This window comes from Penicillium digitatum, chromosome 6 (assembly GCF_016767815.1).
Source record: "Penicillium digitatum chromosome 6, complete sequence".
NCBI lineage: Eukaryota > Fungi > Ascomycota > Eurotiomycetes > Eurotiales > Aspergillaceae > Penicillium > Penicillium digitatum.
The window spans coordinates 236,253-251,328 of record NC_089389.1 but is presented as its reverse complement, the minus strand read 5'-3'; the positions used below and the strand labels follow the sequence as shown (position 1 = coordinate 251,328).

Sequence of the window (15,076 nt, the reverse complement as noted above, 5' to 3'; positions counted from 1 at the left end):
GTTAGCGCCACGGAAAGATGAAAAAGCTGCCGATGATGAGATGGCTAGAGCCAACGGGATTCAACAACACATCGTGGGTGTGATATGTAAACTGAGCCAACACCGCGAATTGAGAGAGAAAAGAGAATTTAAACATTAAATAAGTGAGTCTGGGTATCTATTGAAATGCAAAGCCAAATGCACAAAATGGAGCAAAATTACGAAGCCTCAAGAACCCTGATGCTTGCCCTGAACAGCATCAGCAACACCGCTAGCCCAGTTCTTCAAGCCGTCGAATTTGTGCCAAAGGGTTCCCCACCATGTAGAACCCTTTTCGTCATCACTTTGATGTTCTATAACGGGTGGTGCCACGGCTGCTGGAGTGGGCTTCGGTGCTGGCTGTACTGGTTTTGACTGTGGAGGCGATGGCTGCGGGGTGGTTGGTTGCGCAGGTCCTACAGTTGCTGAAGTATGAGCCGGGGGGTCGGGAGGCGTGTCCAAGACCGGTGTGTTCTCATCCGAGTGAAGGCCGATTGGCTTCAGCGGGAGCCGTAGTGTGCCATTACTTGGAAGGGGATGGACACCCAAAGAGTCACAGACAAGGTTATATACCTCGATGTTTTCTATTCAAATTCCTTAGGTGAAATCCCGATCAACGGTTTAGAGGAGGTACTTACGGAAAACTTCCACCCGGCTGTTTGGCTTGTGCGGGAAGGCTGGGCCACGTGCAATAAAAATTGCACGCATCAATGGGTGCTCATGGTCATATCCGTGAATACCCCGAGGATAGTAATCCTTACCGGTCTTCAAAGCCTCTTTGACATCGAGCTCCGAGCGGTTAACGATGGCCCACCCCGACTTGGGGATGACCCATAGCGGCGCAATGCGTTCGTTATTCGCGAAATGATACCGCTCAGGCATTGTCTCCTTTGTATAGAATTCAAAAGCATGCTCGTATTCCGGAGCCACCTTCTCCAATTGTTTCCGCAGGGTCTCCAGGTCCTCGGGGCGCTTGGGGCGTAGACCAGCAGATGGCCACCCGTCAATGTGTTCAATTAGATCATAATCAACCAGATCGTCCAGCTGAATCAGCCTTTCCGTAGAGGTAGTGGCCATGCCATGGTCTGAGACAACCACGATGTTGACTACCTCAGTAAGATTGCGTCGCTCAAGACCAGTCATAATATCGGCGATCATGCTGTCCACTTCCAAAATCGTCTTTCGAATTTCAGTGCTATTAGGGCCAAATTTATGCCCGTCCCGATCGACGTCGGGAACGTAAGCCAAGATAAACCGAGGCCGCTCAGGTGTTATCTGCGATTCGTCCTCAAGACCCGGAAGATCCAAAAACTCCATGATCCGATCCACCTTGCGAGGCAAGACTTCCGTCCCGTTGTATTTGTCCAAAATGGTCGGCTCTTTGCCACCAATGTGCGCCTCAGACCCCGGCCACATATGGACGGCAGTCTTCACACGCTGCTTTTCGGCCGTCACCCAGAGCGGTTCCGCCATCCACCACTTGGGTTGCATGCTGACAAAGGGATGGGTGTAATAAAATTCCTCTTCTATCTTCGGGTCCCAAAATGTGTTGCCGACTATCCCGTGACTCTCAGGGTAGAGTCCAGTCATAAGTGTGAAGTGGTTTGGGAAGGTGACGCTCGGGAAGCTGGGGTTCATGTATTGCGGAGAAACGCCATTAGCGATGAGGGACTTCAGCGCAGGAGTCAGGCCACGGTGAAGAAAGTCAGCTCGGAAACCGTCGAGCGAGATAACGATAGTAGTTGGCGCAAAGAGAGCTGTGCCGTTGGAAAGCAAGGGTGGAGGGTGTGCTCGTGAGTACCGGAAACCGCTCGAGGCTCTATACGCCCCGAGGAGGATGATGACGAAGAGAATTGCGACCAGAGTAGTTAAAAACAAGGTTCTTCGCCATGAAGGCCATGAAGGCTAAGCAGCGGACGTGTTAGCAGGTGTTGTAGAAACCAGCCACTCTTCGTCTTACCGGCCCATGTGCATATTCGGGTTTCCTACCCGAATCTAACGATGATCCGCTTAAAAGGGAAGCATTATCATCACCAATCCCCTCCTCCATCTCATACATCAGCTCACCGTCTTCACTGACTCTCTCACGACGTGACCCCCTCCGCCGTCGCCGCTCCTTTTTCGTCCTCCCGATCTTCACAGTGCTACCGTTCGGGCTGAAAATCCTCCGCAAACCTTGCCCAGTGCCACGACGGATCAAAAGATTTTCCAGCTCCTCTTCATCTTCTAGGACTGCCCGGTCGTGTTCTGCGAGTTCCAAGGTGCTGCGGTTCTGATCGAGGAGGGCGTCATCGTCAGAATCGGATTCCTGGTCGGAGGGCGACCGCAACGAAGATGCATCGTTGTCGTAGTTTGCAGGAGAAAGAAGAGAATTACTAGTATCTGCACGGCGCATTGCTAGTCTGATGAAGACATGGAAAACAAGCTGAGGTGGAGAAAGGAGATTGGAGAACTGCCAAGACCAGGCAATCATTCGCGATAAGCCACAAAACAATCTATGATCAAGTCCATGTCTGTTTTTTTTTTCCTTTGTTTTTTTTTTAAACAACTTACTACGATGAGATGGCTCTTAATAGGAATCATACACATCTTCAACTCTTTTCTATCTCGATCACTACTTTATCTTGACATTCTCTAATTGGTCTACACTGCATTTCGTCCACATAGACTAATCCCAACGCGAGCTCTTTTCGAGAAACAGGGACTGATTACTTACCAGGACCTGGAAAATCAGTCCAGGGATAGAAAACCATGCCAGCTTGCATCTTCTGAAGTTCCCACTTCAATAAAAGCGTACCAAGCAAGCTTAGTGCATGTTCACAGACTCAACGTGGTACGCATGGAATCTTGTGAAAGCCTATGTTGGCTCGAATACACAAGTCTCATGGCCCTAAGAACTCAGTGACAACTACGTGATAAGCATTGCTCAGCATCCCCGAGAGCCTGAACTTCAATTATTCGCAGGGGACGGGAAAAAGCCCTATCTCTGCTTCCTCCCATTGACCCTGATCGGAGTTTTGTGGGGTACCAAATGTAATATCAACGGGCAACAACCTCCACAAAATCAGGCCAAACACTTTCTCAATTACATCGCTTCTTGTTTCAACCTGAAGTCTTGTTCTTAGGCAGCGGAAATCTGAATGAAACACTACTTGGTAAAACGCCGGACGACGTTGAGGAATCCGGCGTTCACTACCTTCATCTAAACTATATTGGTGGTTGGCAAGGTCATTTCAACCGGTCAAGTCTCTCGAGATCAGCCAGGGAATGTTTCCGTCTGAGAGTCTCAAATTCATGACAGGACGTCTCAGTAATCTAAAGCGCTTGAAAATTACAGCGAGTGACGTTCAAAATGAAGAGCTGTGCCGAAGCCTTAAACATTCCTTGGTTGCTTTTGATACACTGGTGGATCTGGATATATTGTACTGCTTCGTTCCACTTCGCGCAAATGCTCCGCAGACTCTTTGATCAACCTCTGCATTCATATTGGTAACTCAACACTGAACGTGACACTGAGACGAAGGATTGGGTAAGTTCATCTGCCGATCTTCTTAACGAATGTTCACTAATTAGTTTGAGCCTCAAGATATTTTAGACACTTTGGCCCGTGGCTTTTCACGGCTCAAAACAAGAGCGCTCCATTCACAAGTTGGAAATTTGGTGCATAACCCTCACCCCACCATCACCTGGGCTGAACCTTTTCATTCCTTTATGCCCGAATTAACCTGCAAGGCGGCAAGAAATGTCGGCATAAAATTCTTTGCCACGCGATCTTGATAATTTTAGCGCATGCTCTGAGTCCGCGGACGTGTTAGAAGGATCTGGAAGACTTCAAGAATTGACATTGAACTCCGGAGGACTAAGCGAAAGACTGATCTTTCAACACTTTCAGCCTAACTAGGAAAGGTCCGAAAGTGACGCCCAATTCAACCACTTGACTTCTGACATGTTACCACCCAAGACTATAGGCCAAGAGTCTAAGCCGGTGCATTTCAAAAGATAGCGCCAGGAGAATTTGTGATGATTGCCCATAGTTGACACCGCACTGCGTTTTAGAGCAGATTATATCAAGTGTCGAACATTGCTTACGCTTTCCTTTCCGGTGTCATATGGGCGGAATGTCAAATTTTTCTGGACTCATCGGGCGCTAAGCGTCAAGAGTTGGTTCTCGTCGGTTAAAGAGGCTTGAAAAGAAGACTGGAGATGGAGTTAATGGTGGATTGAAGAATTGAGATCTAGTGTGAGTAGGTTGCCATAATTTTACGGGGACCATTTAGCATCTTTTCTTACAAGCCTGAGCATCTGCCCCTTTTCGCAACATGCTGTTTTAATTGAAGGATATACATAGCACGATCTCGAAAACCTAAACAAGGTGGGAAAATTCCGCTTGCTGGTTGCCAATTTGTGTTAAGTCTGCATGATCATGCACACTCAAAGCCATGTCCAATGCTCAAGGGTAGTTTGAATCGCAATTGAGTATCCTACGCTCGAATGTATCAATCCATGACGGCACAGACAACTTATACAGCGAGGAGGTCTATGATGATTCCCAGAAAAAGCTTCAAGACCAATTTTGCAGTTCCGTGTCAAAACCACGTCATTTTGGGTTCCAAATTGTCCTGTTGTCTCTGAATTCGCTTCTCGAAAAGCAGCCTAGGTTATTGCAGTGTAGTCGGCGCGTGTGTCTTGAAAATTGAAGGGGGTTTTTTTCTGGCAACAGAAGGTGCAACTTGCACCCAATTCAACCTTGAGACATTCTTGGTCTCTGTCATCCACTAGAAATTCCTCCCTACGTTACTTATTAACTGGAATCAACTTTCTTGCCTTGCGCTTCCCACAGAAAGAATTGAGCTTGACGGAAACATGTGAATAAAGCTTGTCGGAGTACCATCGGTTCTGCAGGAACATACATTCCACAGCTAGTGCGTGGCAGCCCACATTCCTTAGAATGATCGGAAATGACAAAGATCAGAGATTATGGACTTGACGGGAACGCCGCTGCGACATTGTAGCCGATAGATGATTGAAATTGAAATTTCTGATGCTAGGCGAGTTGCGTCGATGTAGACTCATTGGATGCCAGATATGACGTTGTTCGTGGCCGATTCTAGAGAACAAGTGCGCTCTACTGAATGTAAAAGTACGATCCACCTGTCTTACAACTTAGAGAAGCAGCGAATTTTGCAACCCAACAGTCATTAAGCGGAGCGCTACGGGTGGCTATTCACTCTCTTTGAACTGCTCTTCCTGGATCCTCTGCGGATCTAGAGAGCTATAGGGTCTCTCCACCCATTGTCCCCCAAGACTCCATCCCTCCAGACAACGTGTCTTCGGTATATTTATCTGAAAACAGGTCACCGCCAAAAAAAATACCCCACTTTAATTCATTGTGACAGCTTTGAAGTGGATCCCAGTGGAATTTCACGTTGGTGGAGTGTTCGGCATGTCCGCTTGCAAGAGCTGCACCTTCCTAATTGGGAACTTCCACGTGACCAGGTCCAACCGAGCCGCGTCTCCACCGTTCGGACGAACTGCCAGTTTGGAAGATCATGACGATGTTAGCGTCGGGAGAAATCATTCGTGCAGAGGTTTTCATGTGGAGTCGAGATCAGAGCAGTGTGACATTAACCCCGGATGCGGAAATCACCACATCTCGTTCCTACGTAACCAAGGGTTCCATCAAGGGCCACAGGAATCATTGAGAGGCACACATTAGAATTCGAAATTTCGTTTTTGAATTGTTCATGTCATCACCAATCAACCTTAACCAATCTATAGGCCGGATTTGGACCACTCGCTAGATCTATAAGAGTGGCATCCTCTTCGCCTCAAATTCCTGCTCACTTTCAATCTCAATCGCATTAGCATTATCACTCTAGGTAAGTCCTGAAACTCTTCAAAATCTGCTAGTACTAGCGCCTCAATCTCAAGAGCAAATACTAACCCCAATCCTAGCTTCGTCGCTCGTTAAGACAGCAAGCCACATCTAAAATTTTAAATCCAATCGCTTTTCTTTTCCAATCAAAATGCTCTTTACCGCCCCCTCTGTGGCCTTGCTGGCTCTCGCAGCCGGTGTCCAGGCCAGTGGCGCTAAGCAGCAGCACGAACCCCTCGTCTTTGGCAGAATGGTCATCGGCAAGCATGCTAGTGTTGCGAGTGGTACCGGTGTCGTTCCTACCGGGGCCCAGACTGGCAATCAACCCATCATGACTGGCTCCCATAACAACGGGTCCGGTACTCAAACTGGTAGCCACCCTATCGTCACCGGTACCCACAACAACGGTACCCACGGCGGTGATGCAGGCAGTGCTATCATCGGTACTGGCACCGCCCCCTGCTTAAACTGCCACGGTAGCGCAACTATCCCCGTCGACGTTCCTACCAAGACCAACGGTTCCTCTTCCTCTGTTGGTGCTGGTGGCGTTGGTGGTAGCTCTGGCTCCGGATCTGGCTCCGGTTCTGGATCCGACTCTGGCCCTGGCTCTAGCTCCGGTGGTTATGGCGGTGTTGGTGGTGGTGGTTCCAGCTCCGGTTCTGGATCTGGCTCCAGCTCCGGCTCTGTCTCTAGCTCCGGTGATGCTGGCGGCGTTGGTGGTGGCCCCGGCTCTGGTTCCGGATCTGGCTCTGGATCTGGCTCCGGCTCTGGCTCCCCCAGCTCGACCGATTACAGCCCCTCCAGCCCTGGCTCCAAAATCACCGCACCCCAGGTCGGAGTTTTCAGCGCTGTTATTGGCAGCATTGTTTACGGTGCCGTTATGCTGCTTGCATAAATGTATCGCCGTTACTTAATGTGGGCGTTTTGTTCGATTGCTGGAGATCTCTTTGATTCGTTCTGATATCCAATCTAGGACCGGGATGATGCCGGGGACTTGATGCAGCTAGAAGGTTGGGGTATTGGGATATCTAGACAGGCGTTGGAGGATTTTATGACTGGAATTTTGGGGGTTGCGGAGTTTCTCAATGGGTTAATTGGTGGTAAACGAGTACTTTTAATTTAATTCTAATACAAAGAAAGGTTTTTGGATAATGTCGCAGAGAATTTGTTAACATAAACATGTGAAGATCAAGAGATTTGCACATGTAGTGCCCTCACAACCTGAGTATACTGTCTAACTACTACTCAATGCAAATCCCAGCCTCCTGCTGTATCTCCAGGTACTTTTAAAAATTTAAATTCGATGAAAAACTCGCATGCCAACCCCTGATTGATCTGGCAGCAATTAATGCAACCCTAGTCATACCTCTGTCATTAGAAGCCCATCAATGTAATTCAGTCGTCCCTGCAGGGTCGGGTGGCGAATTTCTGCTATCCGTTTACCGCCTGTTGACTTTGATATAGTGGTTCTCTGTATGATTTCAAGGACCCAAGGTTGGTGATTGGCTAGATTAAGGTTTCAGATAAACTTCAGATTGACTTTAATGCAACCTGAGCTTTGTTTTGTGGGGCTGTCGGACTGATCCATGGTTGTTGCTTTCTATATTACGAGATCTCAATAGATTCTTCGTGATTATGGAGTTGTAGGTTTGATAGATGGAGTGAAATCTGAAAAATGAACTGTGACATCGGTTTTGAATTTTGAAGTGACTAGATGTACTCCGTATATTGCTAAAGATGTGCAATATGTACACAAACTCTTAAATGAGCCTTCAGGGAAAATGAAACAGAAAGCCACCCAAACGCCAGAAGAACACACAATGTAATGGAACGCACACCAACAGGACCCATAGAACTGAATAAGGAATAACCGGCAGCCTCCTAAACTAAAACATCGTCTCTGCAAATCACCCCAGTCCCTGTCTCTACACACTCAAAATCCAATTCACCCACCGACACCCACACCCGCCAGAACCACCATCAACACCACCGGCATCTTCAATAGTAGTATTCTTTGTCTCGCCAAGCCCCTTAAAAAGCCCCTCAGCAGGGTTTACAAGGTCACCCCCAACAGCGCGGTCCTCAAGCTGCAACTGCACAGCCGTGATATTATAATGACCGTCATCTTCGAGCAGGTAGCAGTAGACCATTTTCTTTTTCTCGGCACCGCCGTGGCGGTCCACTGTTATTGTTACCGGGTATGGAAATGAGCCTGGACGGGAGAAGTCTACTGCGGAGGATGAGGACATGGGCGAGTTTGTTGATGTTGGTGTTACGGAAGAGGGGATTGTAGTGCTTCTCGTTGAGTTGTTTGATTTCGGGAGGAGTTGGCGGTTTATTTTGTCAGGTTGCGTCCATACTTGGACTAGTAGGCGGGTTTGGGACCATGTGCATCGGTATTTGGCGTTGGATTCTGAGGTCCCGCCGTTTGTGTCGGCGGGTGAGGATATTGTTTGGGAGGTTAGGAAGATGGATTTGTCGAAGTAGCTGTAGAAACCGTAGTGCTCAGTTGAGAGGCCGCGGTTGTAGAGGCGGATTGGTTGGGATGAGAGGAGGGGGTAGAGCATCGCTGCAGATGGTGTTCCGTCTGCGTTTTCTTCTGGCGGCGGGATTATTGATGAGATGTTGGGGTATGTGGTGCGGTTAGAGGTAACTGAGCGGCGATAGATGTTTGCCGAGGAGAGAGAGACTGGCGAGAGGAGAGACATGGAGAAGGGTGTTTCTTCGCCGGCGTAGGGTGAAGTGTTGTTATCTGTGTATTGACCGAGGAAGCTCTGCTCTGCGTCTGTTGGGGCTGCGGGTGTTGGATCGAAAATGTCATCGCTCCTGATACGTAGCTTCGAGCCAACGGCGGTGCCACTGTCGTATGTGTCATTGCGGAAGCGGATGAAAACACGGAAATTGGGCTGGTCCGCATTGTAAGGCTCATTAGTATCCTGTTGGTCCTTGGGCAAAGCACAACTCCACATTGAAGAAGGAGTGATGCAGGTTGATTTTTTAAGCTGCGCCTCCATCCCAGCGAGTGTTGCAATTCCAGTAGGCATGGGTGGATAACCTGTGAGGTTAAGCCATTGCGATTGAACTGGAGTATCGTCTCCTCTCCTCGTCACTGTGATTGCGAGGATGGTGGCTAGGATCACGATGATGAAAAAAAAAACGCAAATCACGAAAAACCACCTCCGTCGAGTACGACCCTCGCGCCCTGGTCGCCCACTCTTCTTGCTGAATAGACCCCGGCCACGCCAGAGATTGCAAATCCTTCGGCCAGTGGCTTCTTCTTTTTCCAGTCTGCGGCGTCGGGTTTCCTGAGGTCCTATCGTCCCGCTTGGGTTGACAATGGTAACTCCAGCTGTAGGTTCATTTTCGTAATAGGGCTGAGTATCATAACAAAGCGGTGGAGCAGGATCTCGAGAAATTTGCGTGTATGCAGGAGCTGGTGCTTGCATGTCCGACATTGGAATTGAATTGGGTCCACCGGCAGCTCGCTGGAAACTAGGAGAGATAGGTTCAGCAGGCTGTAAATGCCCTCGAGGAGGCCACAGGTCAGGCTCTTGAGACAATCCTTGTTCTGTCTGCGGCTCTTCAGATCCAGGCTGCTTATCCTGAGTCACGGACAGTTGGGATTGTTCTTGCTGATATTGAATTTCCAATCTAGTGGCCCGGGCTTGTGACAGGGGTGGCACAGGCGGTGCATGCGAGTGAGGGTGTGCGGTTAGACCAAACGGCCATCCAGACCCAGATTGTCGTCCCTGGATAACAAGCGTCCGTTGAGGCTGAAGTACATGACTATATGTTGGCTGTCGTTTCTGGGGAGGAGCCTGTTCATATGCCACGTGTGGATGTTGAGGAGATGTTTGTGTAACAGGAAGTCCTTGCGGTTGTTTTTGTGGTGCATATGCCCATTCAAACCCAGAAACATGCCCTTGGTTAGCTCCCCGTTGAACCTGGGGTTGCTCTTGTGGCTGCTCTCGCACTCCCCATGGCCATTCCGATCTCGGTGTTGCTACTTGAGGGTACGGTTGGACCATTGGTGGAGATGTTTCTCGCGACTGTTCCTGCAGTTGAGGACGTTGCATTATCGGCTCCATTTGCTGTGCCTGAGGAGGTGGCACATATTGTACAGTCGGTTGCAGAGGCTGCATTTGGGGTTGCGGCGGAGGCACAGTGTAATGGAAACTAGTAATTGGAGGCGAGATATTGGTGATTATCTGCGAAGCAGGAGCGGGAGTTGGGTCAGGCCTAAGGATAGGAGCAGGAGTAGAAGCGGGAGCGGGAGCTGGAGCTGGCGGTTCCAAACCCTGTCTGTCAACCTCCTCCACGTGCGGCGCAGCAATAGGATCAGGAGGCAAAGCAGGACGCTGAGACTTTGATTCGGAAACATCACCATTAGCACACTGCGCGGATACTGAAATCTTCTCCTTCTCATCCTCATCGACAACAGACGAATCCCACGTATGAGAACCGAACTCCGATGATGGCGATAAAAGCTGCACCTCCTTGGCACGAACAGAATACCCAGCCGAAATTGATCTCGTCGTCTCAGGACGAGGCGAGTCAATATCGATTAGCAGCCTCGCATTCTTCGTCGACGCCGTCGATGAGACCGGATTTTGGTTTTCATTTTCACGCGTATCTTCAAGACCAGATACTCCAGACTCCTCAATCGCAATAATCGCAAGTCCTCGACCTCCCTCTGCAGCTGTGTCCGTGGCACCTGCTGGCACGGCGACGGGGTTGACGGCAGTTATCGAGCAGACGTGATTGACGCACTCGAAGTACGGCGTCTTACTGAAGAGCTCGTGCGCGCATGCTTGGTAATACTCGGCTGCTTCACCCTGGCTTATCTGATTATTGCTGAACATGAAGGACATGGCGTTTTGTCTGCTTGAGACGTTGGAGACGTATGCGGGTGGTGGGGATTGATGGCGTTCGGGACCTTGATCTTGGTGGTATCGGTCTTGTTCGAAAGACCGGGATATCTCGAATCCTTTTTCCCACATCGGTGTTGCTGTTTCTGGTGTATCGGGCGAGAAGCAGGATGTTTCTTTTTCGCGTGGTATCCATTCTTTTGGCTGGGGATGGATTGTGGTTGTTGTTTTCAACGGGGTAGAGTTTGATTCTTGTGGGAAGGATGGACTGAGGGGAGATTTAATGGACCGGCTTAACAGAGGAGAGAGAAGATATGTCCACCAGCCTTGTGACTCTGGTCTGCAGGTGTCTGTTTGGGTGTTGACGCTTAGATGACCTGGTTGCTGGGTCTTTGGGTCTAGGTGGACTACCTCTGGTGTCCGGGGTGGACTGTCGTCTTCCCAGATTGAGGTTGTTGAGAGGGTGCGTGCGTTTCGTTCTACGTCTAGCGTGTTTTGTCCGGTCTCTTGGGCAAGAGCTTTGGCAATAGCTGAATGCTGTGCGGGAATGGCTGGCACGGGTGGGACACCCGTTTCATATTGCCAGAGGCGGGGTGTTGGCTGCGAGTAGATACTTGATGTTGCTCTTGGTCGTAGCATCTCGATGCTTGGGTTTGAGTGTGCGTTCCATAATGCCTCTCCTCTTGCTGGAGTGACAACAATCGATGGTGTCAGTGGCGTGCCTGCGCTGTCGAGCTCTTGTGATCTTTCCACTGACTCGCTGCGAGGCACAGTGAGTCCTATCATGATGTGGTGGTCCGAGGGCGATAAGGCATGCTCATGTCTATCGTGAAACGGATCTTCCTCTCTAGCAGAAAGAAACGAGGCTGCAGTCTCATCCATGTTTTGGTTTTGACCCTGTACCGTCTCAGGTAACCGTTGAAAACCCCGTGAAAGCCGCTTCTTGAAGGTATCATTTGATTTCTGAGCAGTGCGTTCCTTCTCTCGCACTTTTGAAAGGAACATGAGGTCGTTCAGATCGACGAACGGCGCAGTCACGTTTGGTTTCGCGGGAATTGACTGTTTCCTCGGCGCGGGTGCCAAGGTGAAATCCGTAATGAGGTTCAGGCCGACTGGTTTCCCGACGCTTTTGCGTTTCTTGGTGATGCGGAAATTTAGTCTCGAGGTTTCGCGGGGGGAGATGGGCGAGCGATTTCCATCTTCGAAGCGTTTCTCCTCGAGCCTTTGTCGTGCTGCCTTTGTTAGAAGTGTAAAGGGTCGGTCTCGTTCTTCCTGGTCCTCTGAGGAGCATGAGGGACTTGAGATCTCTTCGCTGATCGGCGATGATAGTGGGAAATTTGGTAAAGGGACCTGTAGGCCTTGAGGTTTTCGTTCGAGCATGGTAGTCTGGTAGACTCAACTGTGTCGAGATGTTGGTCTGCAGAAGTGACAGGATTCGATGTCTTCATCTCATGTATCAGAAAGGCATGAAAGAATGAAATTGCAAGGAAGCGTAATAAAGAGGTCTATTAATATGATATAGGAAAACAATGGGAAAGGCATCAATGCACAACAGCCCTGAATAGAGTCGATTGAGTCAAAATGCAAATCAAATGGAAGACACAAAGACAAAGAAATTAGAAATCCTCCGAGATTTAAGCCCAAGCTTTGTTTCTGCATTTCTGCATCATCACAATGCAGATTCCAGAGTCCAGGCTGGTCACTCTACAGGACACCGCTCAAGCTGCTAGAAACCCTGCCAATAATTATCGTCGCTGGGAAATTTCTGCAGCGATCCCAGACAACCCGCTGCAACTAGCTCCGTGATGCTTCCTCAAGGTTTGTCATTGGACGACTGGCAGAGTGATCACCAGGGGAAGCAGAAATGAAGACGATGGATTGGATGCAGATGTCAGACTGAGGCCGGTCACTACGCGCCGAGCCGGGGGCGGGCGCTTCGAGAGGCCAATGAGTCGAGGGACAGAAATAGATCTTCACACTAAGAGTTTTTTTTTAAAAAATCAGGATCTGAGGTTCTGAAACGAGATGTTTTTGTGTTACATTTTTGTATTAGATGGTCTAGTTGATCTCTATCATCTCATGAGATGTGTGGTGATACTCCGCATCATCCTAGAGCAGATGCTTTTTGGATTGAAACATGATGAATATCTGTATTTCAGCTATTCCAGCTATTGAATATTCCATATTCCTCCCTATCGTATTCCATGTAGAGTGGCCCAGAAAACAAAAAGCAAAGCAAGTGCGGGTATGAACAGAATATCAGAGAAAAAAAAAAAAAAAAACAGAGACCACTCCATAAGATCAAACAAAAAATCAATATAAATCAATCCTCAAGTCGAAAAGGTCGAATGGGGATCACATCTTTAAGAGGGATATATGATATCAAGAGAACAAAGTCCAAAACAAAGTCGTTGATGATAGGTTTTGCGTGACTAATCATATCTCATACAAACTTCAACTTCCTTGTCGCACCTCCACATCTTTTACCGCCGCTCATACTCAATTCCCTGCATAGCTGCACTAGAGCCATTCAGAAGGGGCGGCAACGTGCGTGGCTGCTCCTGAGTCACGCCATTCCCGAACCCACCGAAGACAGAGCCCTGGCCGTTGACCTGGCTGGTGTTCATTTGGTGGTGCTCGAAGATGGATTGGGGGCGGGAGGCGTTAGCTTGCTGGTTGAGTTGGGCGCGCATCTCATCCATCTCAGACTGCATGACGGCCCGGTCGCGCTGTGACTGCGTGACAGTTTTCTCCAACATCCCTATGTAATCAATTGCCCGGGTGAGTGTTTCCCATTTGCTGGATTTGTTGGTTTGGCCCGGTGGCAGACGAAGTCGGAGTGCTTCAAAGCAGTCTTTCATTTCGCTGCGCCGTTTGCGTTCGGCAAGTTTGTGGGTTACACGGAGTTCAGGTGTACGGCTGTAAGGTGTGCTGCCGGGCGGTCCGTCCTCTTCGCCGATCAACTCTCGCACGGCCTTGTGCTGAAGAGAGTGGTGGTGGTGTACATTTTGGGGTAGGTCTGGGAGATGGTCAGTTTTGCGCGCACAACTTATTGTGGATAGAGTCATCTGACCATGTTGTCCTCGTGGCATTCGTTCCGAGTACATGCTGTTCATCGACTCCGCCATGCTGCCTTTTCGGGAGAAAGGAGGGTTGGACTCTCCCTTCGAGGAGACGGAGCTTGAGCGTGCCATATCCGGGTCGGGGAAGGCATATGCCATACCCGCCGTGGGTGCTTCAGCATTGTAAATTTCCGACCGGGGATTCGATGAAATGGCCGGAGCAGTGCGGCCGGCTGCGAAACTGCGCTGTTGGTCGGTTGCACGAGGGCCCAGGGGAGAGAGTGGCTGGTTGCCTCCTGAGTACCGAGGTCCCCGGTAAGAGTTCAGGTCGGTCGGAATCCCTCGCTCCCGTTGTAGACTTGAGACGATCGACGATTGGGAGGCATTGGTGCTGTGGTATGGTGAGGCCGGGTTGATTGCCAGAGAACTGATTCCTTGGTTCATGCGACTGTCGACACTGCTGCGTCGGGATTCGGTCGTCTCTACCGCACTTGTTCGTTGGGAGGGGACTTCGTAGTTTTGATTGATGGAGGGGAGAGTTGAAAAAGGCTGGCTGAAGTTTGGAGAGGGCTGTTGAGTGCCAGCCGAGGAAGGGGTGGTGGATTGGTCGTGGGGGTAAGGTGAGCGATCGACAGCCGGGTGTCCGCGATTCGGGGAGGGTTGCGACGCGGAAATGAAGCTGAGGGAGGGATAATTGTTGCCCGTGCCATTGGTCGCCGTGGAGTACGTGGACGATCCTACATGGTCAGTACCGCGCCGCTCCCATTCCATACTAGGTGAGGGTCTCCTACTTGTGCTTTGCGGCATTGACCAATTCCCCGAGTCACGTTCGATTGTATTCAAGGAGCCGTTCCCGGGGGATTTCTCCGCGGGGGCTCCGGTACCAGGCATATTGGCGGTGAGGGTTGAGATGGATGGAAGGGTTTGAGTTGAGCCTGTAGTAGACTGAGGCCCTGAGACTGCCTCCCATGGGCGATGTGCGACAGAAGGATCCATGGTGGGAGAGTCTGAATCAGGCGGGGGGAGGGGAAACAGTGCAGAAGAATCGATGATCGGCTCGCTATTCTGTTTTTTTCTTTCTCTCTCCCACACTATCGCATATTCCAAGTGAAGAGGGTGAATATCCAATTCGAGAAACGTTTCCCCGTGAAACCGTTTCGTTCAGAGGGTTGTAAAAGGTTCGCGCAACTTGGAGATCAAAAGGCTAGATCGAAGGTTAGACGTGAAGACATCTAGGCAACACAGATCAAGCT

At 49.8% G+C, this 15,076-nt stretch overlaps 4 protein-coding genes across 4 annotated transcripts; 1 reads left to right on the top strand and 3 right to left on the bottom strand.

The window, feature by feature from the left end:
* Positions 1 to 207: 207 nt before the first annotated feature.
* Positions 208 to 2,413, bottom strand: Pdw03_5135 (Type I phosphodiesterase / nucleotide pyrophosphatase family protein; the record flags this gene model as incomplete). The annotated part of the gene is made up of 3 exons (XM_014683674.1): positions 208 to 602; positions 657 to 1,923; positions 1,979 to 2,413. 3 exons carry the CDS (start codon positions 2,411 to 2,413, stop codon positions 208 to 210), a joined length of 2,097 nt encoding a protein of 698 aa, XP_014539160.1.
* Positions 2,414 to 6,044: 3,631 nt separating this feature from the next.
* Pdw03_5134 (uncharacterized protein) lies at positions 6,045 to 6,788 on the top strand (the record flags this gene model as incomplete). Its single annotated transcript, XM_014683675.1, has 1 exon — positions 6,045 to 6,788. One exon carries the CDS (start codon positions 6,045 to 6,047, stop codon positions 6,786 to 6,788), a length of 744 nt encoding a protein of 247 aa, XP_014539161.1.
* Positions 6,789 to 7,818: 1,030 nt separating this feature from the next.
* Pdw03_5133 (uncharacterized protein) lies at positions 7,819 to 12,141 on the bottom strand (the record flags this gene model as incomplete). Its single annotated transcript, XM_014683676.1, has 1 exon — positions 7,819 to 12,141. One exon carries the CDS (start codon positions 12,139 to 12,141, stop codon positions 7,819 to 7,821), a length of 4,323 nt encoding a protein of 1,440 aa, XP_014539162.1.
* Positions 12,142 to 13,244: 1,103 nt separating this feature from the next.
* Pdw03_5132 (Achaete-scute transcription factor related) lies at positions 13,245 to 14,819 on the bottom strand (the record flags this gene model as incomplete). The annotated part of the gene is made up of 3 exons (XM_066100959.1): positions 13,245 to 13,780; positions 13,835 to 14,560; positions 14,615 to 14,819. The coding sequence occupies 3 exons, from the start codon at positions 14,817 to 14,819 to the stop codon at positions 13,245 to 13,247; spliced, it is 1,467 nt and encodes a 488-aa protein (XP_065957899.1).
* Positions 14,820 to 15,076: the final 257 nt, after the last annotated feature.